The following is a 13,896-nucleotide window of genomic DNA, read 5'->3' as shown; positions in this document are numbered from 1 at the left end:
CGGTTCTAAATTGATAAGGGCACCCCATGTGTTTTGGGAAGATGGAATTGGGGAATTATATAAGTAGGGTTGTAACTTGGGTCGTGTGAGTCGGATTTTGCAAAACCCTCCCCTACCTGAGAAATCGAGTCATGTTGGGTCTAATTTTTTATAAGAAAGCCCAAGATTTATAAACCCAGTCCCACCCAAGATAGTTTCTCTGGTTAGGAAGAGGACAGTGACTAAATTTAATGATTGTAGGGGAAAAAAAATCTTCACACCAAAAAGCTCTACATTTATGTCATCAAGCGTATACATTTAAGATGGAGACTATTTCCACATCACAAACATTATCATCTCAATGATAACAATTATATCAATATATTGAAAAATAATCTGCTGCATTATTCAAGAGATAATTAAAAAAAGTCATAGTACACCTATATAAGTCGGGTTTCGTGTTTCTTTTTTTCATTAAACACGACCCTACCCTGGATTAAGTCGGGTTTTTTCAATATAAAACCCAACCCTACCCGAAACCTGTGATTTCTAAACCTGACCCATGTTATTTTCAGGTCAGGTCGATGCGGGTCAGGTAAATCCTAACCCATGCTGTGACCTTACTTATAAGTGTTGTATGGAAAAGGGAGAAGATTATTATGCATTTTTTCTATGATGTTTCTGTTGTAACCAATAACACAACCTAGCTAGTGCAGTTCATGCGTGTTGGCAAGAGAAGTAATCAGTGTGTTCTTCACTTCTTCCTACTTGCAACTGGTCCATTGAGCACCGTCTACCTTCGATGTGAGAAGGTGTAGTGAACGCCCTCATCTCCAAACATCCAGAGCATACTCTCACATATTCTCCCCCATTCTCTTCTCAACTCCCCTCTTCCATCATCCTTTTTTTTGTATAATTGGTAATTGGAACCGCAAGACAATACTTGTGATGAATGTAACTGCTGTTCATTTCCACTTGTCATATACGAGGCTGTGATTTTGATCTAAAATGAGTTTTACATTTGGATTTATTTAAATTTACAGTGGGATTTATTTGAACTTAGGAAAGAAATCATCGAGGTCTCTCACATCACCTCATTTTTCACTTAGGACAGCCTCCTCCAGTGTCTTATTTACACCCAGGGGCTGTCCCAAGTAAAAAAGGGGGTGAATATATCACTTCCCATTTTCAAAATCATCGTTCAATGGGCCCACTTTAGATAGTCTATTGATCGAAATTCGCACCAATCAAATGATCCTAGCCTTCCAAAATCTACTAGCGAGCCATTCCCGAGCCAACTAAGTGAGTCAACCCGAGCTCAACAGAGTTGCCTTTAGCCACGGAAAAAACCCAAGCGTCCCATTTCATATTTCCAGTTCCCTAAATTGATCAGATCTCCACATGCCACAGACCTCTCACCTCATCAAGTTAACAATAATTATAGTTCTCGCCTATTTCTCCAATTTCACCCAGACACAATTTTATCCATTTCCCCCTTCAATCTGTAACTCACTCCATGTTCAAATCCATCTCTCATCCGAAAGGTAAGCTTCTTTTCCTTCTCTCTGATCCCCCCCTTCCATTTCTTAAACTAATGGGTGATATTGGCATCTGAAACAAAACCCATATACCAAAATCCCATGAACAGAAAAGGGTCTACTTTTTTCAATGGGTTTTACACCTTTTCTCTTAATCACCTCTCCTCCCTTTGTTTAATGGATGTGTGATGTGGGTATCTGAAACAAAACCCACAAACAAAATACCATCAATTATGGATACTTATGTAAGCTCCAGCATAGCCTTTAGAAACAAAGGGTCTTTCTCTCTGAGTGATTTTTGCTTGCTGAATGAAAGACTACCCAACTCTTGTTTATCTCGGGGTGCATTTTCCATCCATGGGTTCACTATGAACCCACGGGTTTTATATGGGTTGAGGCAGTCTACTCTGATACAGTGGTCAGCTTCTAGAAGGATGATCTTGGCCGCGAATGGGTATTGTCGGTTGGCGGCTGTAAGCGATCCTCGTCGATCTGACCGGGTTTTCTACCCTCAGAAAGAGATGAGGAGAGAGAGGAGGGTTGCTTGTGTGGTTTGGGAGAGACGCGAGTCGGATTTGGGTCATGAAGGGAATGTTGAGGAGATGCTCAGCCTGTTGACTGATTTTGGTGGGAAGTCAAAGGATTGTGTTAGAGAGAGAAATGGAGAATTCTCAGGGGAGAGTTTGCAAAAGGCTAATGTTTGCAGACAAGGTGTCTGTAGAATAGAGAAGAAAGGTAGAGTCGATGACCATTCAAGAAAAGAAGATAAGTATGGTGAATTGGGTTCTCTGGGAAGCAGTTCGAAGAGCGAAATCAAGTACTCGGGGAGATACAGGGGGAGTAGAAGGGAGGATTCTTTGAATGAAGACAATGTTGAGGGAAGGAAAGATGGGTCTAGCTCGTCATATTATTCAGTTTCGTCAGTGGGTGATGTTGAGAGCTCTCCTGATCGAGGGTTTTCTGGTAAAAATGATGCAGAGTATTTTGGGAAGTCAGATGACAATCTTCGCATTAAACACAAAAAAGTTATTAGAGAATCCTCTAGTGATTATAAGAACGATTCAAGACAGGGTAAAGTGGATGCTTTTGAGGGGAAATTTGAACAGTTTCGGAAGTATGAAGATGCTGAGCACTATGGAGAAAGATTAAAAAGGAGAACTGCTGAAGTGGAAAGGGCTAGTGCAGAATCCACAAGACAAAAGAATGGGGTAACATCAGATATGAATTCGAATGATAGTGAATGGTCTTCAATGAAAGAATCCGAGAATCTAACTGAAGTACCAGAGTTCCGTGGGAGTGATATCCAAAGGGCTTCCAGTTCTCAAATGCTGTCCAAAATGAGAATGAAGGACAGACAAGAAAATTCAACCTCATCTGGGAATTTGGTTCGTGGAGCAAGAGAGCAATTTACTCAGAACGACCAAAAAGTTGTTGCACTAACAGAATCAAGGAATAAAACCCAAAAGCTTACCAATATATCGGCTATCCGCGAGGATAATACTGAAAGGGCATCTAGTAACCAAAAGCTAGTCAACACTAAACTGAAATACTGGGAAGAGAATACCACTTCAGATGTGAATTTGGTTGAGGAACGAAGAGAGCAATATAGCAAAAGAGATCAACAGGTTATTGGACAAGCAGAATCAAGAGAAAAGTCCCAACAATTTGTAGAAGTGTCAATGATCAGCAATAGTGATATTGAAAGGACCTCCAGTTCTCGGAGGCTTTCTAGAATGACAGTGAATGATAGGGAGCAGAACTCAACTTTGAATTTGAATTTGGTTCAGGAGGGAAGTGAGCAATGCACCCAAACTGATCAACGATTCATTAGACAAACTGGATCAATAAATGAGTCTCAAAAGCTCACCAATATATCGAAGATTCATATGCATGATGCCGAAAGGGCCAATGACTCCCAAAGAGTTTTTAAAATGAGAATGGATGACCGAGAAGAGAATTCAACTTCAGTTGTGAATATAGTTCAGAAACCAAGAGAGCAACATAACATAACAGACGAACGAGTCGTTGGGCGATTTGGGCCAAGGAAGGAGTCTGTAAGGCTTACCAAAAAATTAGAGTCCTACAAGAGTGATACTGAAAGGGCCTCCAGTTCGCAGAAGATAACCCAGACGAAACCGGGGGACCGTGAGCAGAAATCAATGCCAGTGCCGGGTTCAGAAGCTAGAGAGCAACAAATCGGTTCTTGGAATGAAGAGGAGAAAAATACACATGTGATGGTGATACCTCCACAATCTCAAAGAGTAGCCCGGGGTTCAACTACTGCACGGGAGCCAACTACATATGCAACACAAGAGAGTGTCTCTAATACCTTATTCACCCATCTCCACAACGTAGATGATAGCACTGAAATAGACGAGATGCACGAGGAGCATTCTGGGCTCCTAGTCAATGATGATACATTAGGTTCTGCCAACCGTTTAGGTAGGTCCTCTGCTCATTTTGTTGGAGAGTTTGCTGACAGGGTAAGGCAGGAAATGTCAACGTCGCAAGAATTGCCTATGGGAACTAGACATACTGCTGAAATTCAGAAGGCCAGGACGTCTTCCGAAACAACTTCCACTTCGCAGCAAAGTATACTGGACACCATAGAAGCATCCAGAGATGAGAAATATGTACAGCAGGGTTTTGGTCAGTATGTATCCGAGGATTTCCAGTTCAAGGGACAGGGTTCAAGGCAATCTTCTGCCGGAACTGGGACAAAGGGCCCCTCTGATGAAATGTGGGATGTCTTGGGCCCGTCTTCTCAAGAAACTTCTGGGACAGAAGCACCGAAGACGGGTTCTTCTACAGTTGAAGTAGTGGATCCAACTGGTCCTTCAAATGATGGTAATGCCATTGTGAGAAGATCCGGCAGGTCCTTGTGGAGTTACATTGGGGATATGGTTAGGAAAGGTTGGGGTGCACGTGCCGATTCTCATAATTCCACTCCGCAGCCAGGTGCAAAAAGTTCATCACATGAATCTGTAACAAGTGAAGATTGGTTTTCTGGTCATGAGCAACATGATTCTGATGATGATGATGAGAATGTAAAGGAGGGACGGGGTGGCATTCCAAAGGAACCATTGCCGATAAAAAAATCTGTCGATCAAACCCAACCAAAGATGACTCCAACTCAGAGGCAAGAAGCCTCTGAAGGGACAAGTCTCCGGGGCAAAGTATCGCAGGTTGAGGCTGGTACTTCAGCATCAATGGGAACCTTAGAAAGTGGTTCAACATTCATGGGCACTTCTTCGTCATCTGGAGAGGAAAACTTTATGTGGATTGAAGTTGAAAAGCGAAGACAGGCCATTCCTTCTAGTGTAGAAACAGTAGGTTCTTCGTTACCATTGGTGGGTAGTTCAACATCTTTTGCGAGACGCTTAACAGCTGCTAGTGACAAAGAAGAAATATCAGAAAGCAGGAAAGTTCTTGGAAGTGGCTTCACAGAATTGCATGAGGAACCTATAGAAAAGCTGACTGAAACCAGTGGAACTGAGGAGAAATATGGAGAATTGAAGCAAAGGAAGCTTCAACGGAATAAGCAAGTCTTGAAAGAAAGATTTGATGAGTGGGAAGAAGCATTTAAACATGAAAATGAGCAGAGAAAAATTGACGAAATGTATATGAGGATAGCACTGTTGGAAGCAAAGAAGGCTGCTGATACTTGGGAGGTGCCAGTTGGTGCTGTGCTAGTTCAAAATGGAAAAATTATAGCCCGTGGCTGCAATCTGTATGTAAAATCACTTCCACCTAGATCTTTTCATCATACACAGTTGCCTTGTATTCCAGTGAGATCAAACATTTTAGTTTAATGGGGGTTATTTATCTGTTGCAGGGTGGAAGAATTAAGAGATTCTACTGCACATGCTGAAATGATATGTATACGTGAGGCTTCTAACCAGCTTCGGACATGGCGCCTTGCGGTATTTCTTTTCATTGCCTTTTGTCACTTTTCTTTGTTTTTTTCTCATTTTCCGCACATGTTGAAATGATATGTATACGGGAGGCTTCTAACCAGCTTCGGACATAGCGCCTTGCGGTATTTCTTTTCATTGCCTTTTGTCACTTTTCTTTGTTTTTTTCTCATTTTCCACAACCACTGTATTTATGTATATGTTTGTGAATTGAAATTATTGAGTCAGAGTTATAGGCCTTTCTCGTTTGGTAATCCTGCTTTTCTTATTGATCATATCATGCACTTCATGCATACTATTGGTGGTTCAAATAGAATTACATTTAGTTTTCATTCATATTTCGGCCAGTGTGCATGTGGCAAACACGGGGAATCACGAAAGAAACATGGGGAATCACGAAAGAAACATGGGCAGCGACTTTCATCGCCATCATTCCTAAGGATGTGCAAAATGACTTCTGGACTTTGGACCCATCAGCTTGGTGTAGGAAGTGTGTTTAAAATCTTGGCAAAGGCCCTCGCAAACAGAGTCAAGTCAGTCTTGGTCAAGAATATCTCTCTAAACCAGAGTGCCTTCATTTAAGAAAGGCAAATCTTGGATGTGGTGCTCATTGTCAACGAACTAGTAGATCATTATGTCCACAGTTCTTTGCAACTAGATATGGAAAAGGCCTACGATAAAGTTGAGTGCGGTTGCCTACTATATCTTTAGGAGAATGGGGTTTGGTGATAGGTGATCTATAACTGCATTTCTTCTCCTTGGTATTCTGTCTTGATCAACGGATTGTCGTTCTTTTAAGGGCTCTCGCGGTCTTCGGCAAGAAGACCCTCTCTCCCCTTTCCGATTCACAATCTTGACCGAGATTTTGAGCAAAATGTTGGATAAGCCCAATAATCTCAGGCTGATTGAAGGTCTAAGGATTAGTCCATCGGGAGTGGAAATCTCCCACCTTCAGTGAGCTGATGACACTTTTTTATTCAGAAGAGGTGAGGAGGTTAAAATTGATAATCTCAAGGCAGTTGTTTTGAGCTATGCAATGACCACTTGGCAATGCTCTAACTCAACAAGTCGATGATGATTGGAATTCATTTGAGGATGGATGACGAGGACTTTTTGCCTAAATTCTTGGATGGGGTGTGGGGTCTATCCCTAACATCTACATGGGCCTTCTGATGAGTGGCGGTGGACCCCATAGATAGAGCTTTATGGGATTCAATCATCAAGAAAACCGAGAAGCGACTTCCCATCTAGAAAAAGAAAACCCACTCCCTGGGCGACAAAATAACCCTAATCAAAGCGGTTATATCGAATCTTCCTTTGTATTATATGTCATTGTTCAAATGCCTTTTCAGCATTATCAATCTCATAGATCAACTGCAATGGAACTTCTTATGGGATGACTCATATACCAGGAGAAGGTTCTATTTGATGGATTAGAGAGAGGCCTTCAAACATAATAAACGTTTAGGGGGTATGGAGATCAAAAGTTTGAAACTGATGAATAGGCCCTCTTAGGTAAATGGGTTTAGAGATTTGGGGAGGATGAACCATCTCTGGAGGATTGTGATGGCTGAAAAATATGTATAGGGCTTTGGAGGCTAGACCCCGTTAGATTGGTACAAATATAGTGGTTCTACAGTTTCGAGAGATATCATGCCAGGATTATCGCTTTTCCAAAGGGGGATTCATTTCAGAGTGTGCAAAGGTGATGAGATTAGGTTATGGTACGACGTGTGGTGTGGGGAGGTGCACCTCAAAGTGAAATTCTTAGACCTCTTCCTAGTGGTTTCTGTTCTCGAGTGATTGGTTAAAGACCTGATCTAGGTATTAGTTGCAGAGTTCAACAGAGAGCTTGATAGTGCGACCAGCTTTACAGAACTTGTCAATTCAATCTTTGTCAAGAGCAATGGAAATGATAGGTGGATCTGAATATGGGAACCAGGTGGTGCGTTCTCAGTACACTCTTTCTATCAGTGCCTGAAGCCAACTTTGCCCTCTTTGTTGACCTACAAAGTGTGGAGAACTCTTGCTGCCACCTCCCCTCCTTGATGCAAGTGGCCCTGGAAATGCCTTCGTATTGCTCGGAAAGTGATCAGATCGTAATTGAAACTTTGATTCTTGCAAGGGGATGCAAGAAAATTTCAGTACTGATATGGATCTTGCATTAAACAAGATGAATGAAAGGAAAAAAGACAAAAGATTAGAAGAACCTAATCTCAATCTCTATTTCCAAGGGGAAAAACAAAAGGATAGAAGAGGAGAAATTTTTAGCGAAGCGGAGGTTCGGGTGGTACATTAAGGTATCAAATTTTTAGCGGGGGAATATCTTAAGTCGTGTGATGGTGGAAGGCAATTCTCTTAATGTTATTCATTGGTTATCCAACTCTCATATCTTCCCTTGGCGTTTTGCGGATTTCTTTAATGAGATAAAAGACATTGTTGGTGTCTCCTGCATCTCCTATCGTCACGTTAGGAGATCGGCTAATGGAGTGGCGGACAATTTAGCTAGAAGTGGGGTTCATATGGAGTTTATCGAGCAATATGACTTTCTCCTTCCTCCTTGATTTTGTGGCCGCCGCTCTTGGTTGTGCATAACTTGTGTCTCTGTCTCTCTAATATTCCTCTCTGTAATTCTCTTTGTTTTTTTTAATGGTAAAATTAATTCCTCTCTGTAATTCTCTTTGTTTTTTACCATCTCGGTCTTTTTAATGAAATTTTTACCATTCAAAAAAAAAGAAAAGAAGAGAAAGTCTCTCTCTAATTTCTGTCCAAACTACACTTTTCAAATCAAACAAAAACTAAGGAATGACAAGTGATGGGGTGGTTAGCCCATTACATGTAAATTGCCTAGAATACCCCTAATGAAACTAGAATTTCCCAAAGTACCCCTAGAATTTCCCAAATTATCCCTACTAGTTCAAAATGACATAAAAGTAAATCTAGAAAGGGCAAGAATGACCAAACTACTACTATGGGCTAAATCTAATAAAGCAAAGGAAAACCTAAGCTAATGAACATGTAGGACTAATGTAAAAATGACAAAGGAGATGCTCCTGCATCACTCTTGGACAATATGTCTCAATGAAATCCATACGGTGGATCAAATGATAAGTCAGAGGATGCTCATTGTCGGTCATTGTGCTCTTCGCATTTAGGCAGGACAGTTTATGTTCACTACAAGTATGCATGGATGATTTTGTCTTTCATGCTCCATCTATTTGACTTTGCTTGGATTCTACAGTATCACATTAAGGACCTCTTTGCGAGCTGGTCCTTCACCCCTTGGCCTAAAAGAGGCCGAACATTGTGGCGTTTGGTCCTGTTGGCATCTCTTTGGAGTTTATGGAAAGAGAGGAACAATTGTGTCTTCAAAGGAGTCTCCAATTGTGTCTGAACCAATCAATATTGTATCTATTCATTGATGGTGTGATGAGTTAGTACTAGCCCGTCTGTCTACGCATAGATTCGAATCCTACCTGGGAAGTGCTATGTGATTTTAAAAATATCATATAGTAAGGATGGATGTTGAGCTTCGTACGTCAGTTACTTTCACTATGTAAATCCACCGTCCAGTAGACCTAAAAGGGAACAGCTGGGATTGGTATTCGTGTCAGTAGCCGATACGAAGTGCTTACTCTATCTTAAGCGTACTTTCATCGGGGTCAGAGACCCAGACCGGCGCTACAGGATTTCACAGTAGTGACCAAAAAAAACCAAAAGTGGAAGAGGGGCCAAATGCAAATTCTATCATGGAATGGTTGGGGTCTGGACAACGACCCCAAACAAATGGCTGTTTAAACTCTTTGGTTCGCTGAGAGCAGCTCCTGCGGAAGCTATTCTTGCATCTCCGCTTCTACTATTGTTGTTGCATCCCCAAATGCTACTATGGATTTTGCACCTTATAAAGAGATCCTCAAATCAAGCAGGAAGAGAAAGCAATGGAAAAAAAGAAAGGTATAGCAGGCATAGAGTCCAACAATGACAGAGTCTTGTGAGTCCAGGAAAAGTCGTTTTTGAGTCAATAGAGGACAAACCTATCATTTCGGTGCGGAGGGACAAAGCCCAAAAAGCGGATGAGACTAAAAACGACTCTCCTTTACAGGCCAGTTAGCGGTGGTCTTCCCTTATCTTCCCTAACGTTCAGAGTTGTTCTGGTTTGAGAAAGGAGCACTGCTTATTAGTATAGATTATAAGAAGTTCAAAGTAGTCATGGAAAACACGCTTAGAAGATCGTGGGACGAGGTTCGATTAAGCATCCTCAAAACAGGGCGACCCCATATGGTTGCTGCTCCCATAGCATCCACAAGCTAATTTTTGACGGAACCAACTCTGAAGGATGATGACTGCTTTCTGAATCCTCAAGTAATGTGAGCGAGCCATGTACTGTCAGAATTGTCGTTAGATCACAAGTGCGACTCTCGTTCGTTGCCTAAAGTTGAGTGATATAACACACCACCAATCCTCTCATGTAAGCTTGGATTTGAATGAGTGAAGATAATTGCCTCTTCTATGCTTGTTTTGTCATGTGCATCCACCAAGTCTTCTGGATCCTTAGACAAGCAAATAGTTTCATTACACGAGCTTTGGATTTCTTGGTTTTCTCATCTTGAAGTGTTTTAGCTCGTAGTATTATACATTTCCCCAAAAGTTTCCAGAGCGAACGTTTCCGAAAATTGATCACTCATATATCAATCCAACAAATGATAGGTAGTTTTCCCATCATGTGTAATTTCTGCTTCGGCATTGGCGACCACTCTAGGGCACACTCTGCCAAAGTTATCCTGCAAATGTAAATCATTTGGTTATCTTCCGGATTATGCTACCACAAATACGTCTCTAACACTTCTTTCCAATCAAGACATTCATGTTCATTAACGCAAATCATTGATTACAATCCAAAGGCCCATATCTTTCCATCATAGTCCGCTATTTTGATAAGCCATTCAAACCTGGGGCTCTGAGACCAAATTGATGTGAATTCGGGGTTCGAATATTACTTTTGTAGGGAAGAGAAAGAGAATAGAAGAAAGAAAGGGAATAAGAATTGAGGACTAATGAGAGAGAGGGAGGGAGCCATGACAAGCAAGCTTGTGAGTAGTATCAATAAGTTGGCAACCAAGACTGTCAATTTTATTAAATCATATCATCCTAGCTTTACAATTTATAGGCAAAACGCTTTACATGTACACGTACAGCTCCTATAACTTTAGGGACTTAAGGACACCTAAAAGACACTTCAAAAGTAAAACATGGGCACTAGGATGGTCCCCATTATCATCCCTGTTCTTTACCTGTTCATGGGCCCTAGGATAGTCCCCTTTTTTATTCTTATTTTTGGCTCAGGACCTTATTAGATTCGAATCTGTCACCTGATACTCTCTTGTCATCTCAATTCTTCCGGCGCTTGTACCTGTGCATGTGTGAATGCCTTTTTGTGTGCGTGGTGGGTGGGTGGGTCTCATGACCTTATTAGATCCGATTTTATCACCTGCTTCTCTTTTGTCATTCCAGTTATTCTGGCGCTCATTTTTATTTGTTTACTGTTTCATTGGGTACTGAAGCAATTTAAAACCCACATTTTTTGCTAACAATATTTTTCCATGCTGTGTTCTACCCGGTTAAATTCCCTACAAATGGTATCAGAGCTGGGGCGTGGTAACTCCCGGGAAGATTTCGGTAACCCCGGTGTGCTTCCGAGGACGGTGGAATTCCCTCGGAGAAGATCTCGTGGTTCCCACGTAGCCACCGCGTGGAGGGGCGAGATGGTCCACGTTGCTTCCGCGTGGAGGGGGAGATTGTTGGAGTTCCACGCAAAAGCAAATAGTCCCACATCGGATAAGTGAAGTGGATGGGGATGGGTTATAAGGGAACAAGCACCCTCCCTTTAACAGCTAGCTTTTAGAGGTGAGTTCTACCCAGTTAATCCCCAACAAATGGTACCACTAAGCCCATAATCCTGACCTAGAAACAAACATCAATAGCGCATGATCTATGCCTTTCATATTGTTCCGGAATCTTTTCTTTTGCATACCAGAAATGACTGACTCCATGCTGGTGCACAGTTCTTTAATCGTCATACCTTTTTAATAACCGTACCCGATAAACCACCAAGCTATACTAGGACCATATCCCTTAGGGTCCATTTGGATACACATAATATATAAGTAGAAGGAAAGGAATATAGATTCCCATTTCTCTACTTCCATTTTCTCTTGATTTGAGAGCAGAGTCAAACAGTAGAAAATGGCTCGTGTAAAACAACCAATTAGTTCAAGAGCTTAGCTTGCAGACGGAAAATTTACAAGGATTGCCATGTGAATAGTAAATGGCACCACTACACAATGCTAGGAAATGGAAAATGTGTCCTTTTACTCTGATTTTCCCACTTTTTTGTGCATCCAAACAGACCCTAGTGAAAGCCACGTTTCTTACTCTGGGAACCATGCTTAGCATAAAGTGTCACTGACAAGAACTGCTGCAGCCCTAGTCTCAAACACCTGCAGTCTAAGGCTCAAATTTTTTTTTTTGGTGGATTTTGAGAATCGATTTTGAGTTCAAAACATATATCAGTTTTGGACTCAATTCTCAAAATACAAAACAAACTGGGCCTAAGGGTTGCATGTGATTTAGTTTCGCCATGTGATTCTCTATGTTTTTCATTCTTAACTTTCTTCTGTTGATATTTTTCAGGGAGCAACACTTTATGTGACACTTGAACCATGTCCAATGTGCGCTGGGGCAATTCTACAAGCTAGAATTGACACTGTGGTATGGGGAGCACCCAATAAGCTTCTTGGAGCTGACGGGAGCTGGGTTAGGTATGCAGCATACATAATGGTTGCTTATAATCATTTCTTTTTTTCTTTTCTATATGGTAATCCTTAAATACACAAAGGCAACTACAAGTCAGATCCTGTCAATAACTGGCTGAGAAATCTATTTCTATGTAATTGCATTGTCTTTTCACTAGGGTGTATGATACAAGCAAACAACTAAGAATCCACCGAATGTACAAAACGTGCTAGAGAATTGAGCAATTAGTAGTTACATAAATAATCCAAAGATCTTTGCAAAAAATGCTAAAGCGAAAAAACAACAATAGATTAGTCAAAACATGAACAAAGTAGGGTAAAACCTAAAACCAAAATGGAAATTTCTTAACTATTCATTAACCTCCTGAAAAGGTACATCTATAACTTCGTATATATAGCCGTAAATCTTACAATCCTACTTTTATCCTAACCGCAGAGTATGATCAATATTATGCTTTACATAAACCTAAATAAAGCCTAACATCTAAAAATAGAAAGTGTTTTATACATATTCCTGTCCAAGAAACCCCAAAACCAACTTATAATTCTATAGAACTTTTACAATTAAACTCTTTTTACAATTAGACTCTTTACTTGCTCAAATCAATTAAGGACTCTCTCCCATCGCAAGTTATTTATGAAACCCAAGTGTACCACTTTCTCCAATTGAAAACTATCCAAATAATTAGAAAGACTTAAGTTCTTACCTAATAATACTATCTATGTTTTCTTTTCATAGGGTCCACCCAAACATACTTAAACTTTGTCAAAAAGTTAAATCTAAATCATTAAAAATCTTCGTACTAGATGTTAGGGCTAACTAATGACAGTAGTATGATGTTTCTGTTGTCTTCTGGCCTACTTTTGAATCTTGATCAAGCATCTTTACTCGAATCAGCTTTCCTGAATTATGGGCTTATTCATATACTTTGCTTGCATCAATACATTATTTTTTTTCACTACGATTAGGATTTAGGGCGTCCAATCCTCAAATTCATTATAATTGGGTTGAAATTTATGTTCGGATCACGTGTTGCTGTTGTTTTGTAGCCTCTTTCCTAGCAGGGAGGAAGGAGGAGATGGTTCAGATCCGTCGAACCGTCCGGCTGGCCCAATCCACCCATTCCATCCTAATATAACAATCCGACGTGGGATCCTGGCCACTGAATGTTCAGATATAATGCAGCAGTTCTTTCAGCTGAGGAGGAAGAACAAAAAACAGGACCCATCACCTTCGCGTCTTCCTGTTTTAAGCAACCCAACAAAACTCTTCACCAAGGTGCACGATATTTTCAGCATTATGTTCTGCTTGTAACAGTGGGAAGATGTAGATTTATCTCTTCTTAACCAAGGGTATTTCAGTCCCCTTTAATTTCGTTCGAATAGATATCTGAATAGTTTTAATCTACTTTTTTTGTTTAATTTAATAATCATGCGTTGCTTTTGTAGTCATGTAATAAGGAATGATCCATCATGGTGCATCCTCACCGATAACGAGGTGGGCCTGCATTGCAGAGGTAGGCCGACCTTGTGTCTGTCTGAATGATCATTCCTATCAAGAGCTTGCAAAAAGTTAAATTTCTGTGAAATTTTCATAATTTCCAATAGAAAGTAGGAACAGTAAAGTATGAATCAGTAGGAATGTGTGAAGAT

General features: G+C 40.8%; 1 protein-coding gene across 1 annotated transcript; it reads left to right on the top strand.

Annotated features, from left to right (window-relative positions):
* Positions 1-1,345: 1,345 nt before the first annotated feature.
* On the top strand, positions 1,346-13,815 carry TADA (tRNA arginine adenosine deaminase). The gene is made up of 4 exons (XM_077387927.1): positions 1,346-5,247; positions 5,353-5,440; positions 12,122-12,249; positions 13,294-13,815. Exons 1-4 carry the CDS (start codon positions 1,706-1,708, stop codon positions 13,556-13,558), a joined length of 4,023 nt encoding a protein of 1,340 aa, XP_077244042.1. The 5' UTR covers positions 1,346-1,705; the 3' UTR covers positions 13,559-13,815.
* The last annotated feature ends 81 nt before the right edge of the window (positions 13,816-13,896 follow it).

This window comes from Tasmannia lanceolata, unplaced genomic scaffold (genome assembly GCF_043159265.1).
Source record: "Tasmannia lanceolata isolate RefF3 unplaced genomic scaffold, GAP_Taslan_0.1 ptg000008l, whole genome shotgun sequence".
Lineage (NCBI taxonomy): Eukaryota > Viridiplantae > Streptophyta > Magnoliopsida > Canellales > Winteraceae > Tasmannia > Tasmannia lanceolata.
This window is presented reverse-complemented; position numbering and strand designations above follow the sequence as displayed.

What these genes read in the sequence shown, in the direction of transcription:
- TADA (XM_077387927.1), top strand. Translation starts at nt 1,706, where the DNA reads ATGTGGGTATCTGAAACAAAACCCACAAACAAAATACCATCAATTATG. An exon ending in ATAGCCCGTGGCTGCAATCT is followed by an intron (nt 5,248 to 5,352) that starts GTATGTAAAATC and finishes TATCTGTTGCAG; the next exon opens with GGTGGAAGAATTAAGAGATT. An exon ending in TTCGGACATGGCGCCTTGCG is followed by an intron (nt 5,441 to 12,121) that starts GTATTTCTTTTC and finishes GATATTTTTCAG; the next exon opens with GGAGCAACACTTTATGTGAC.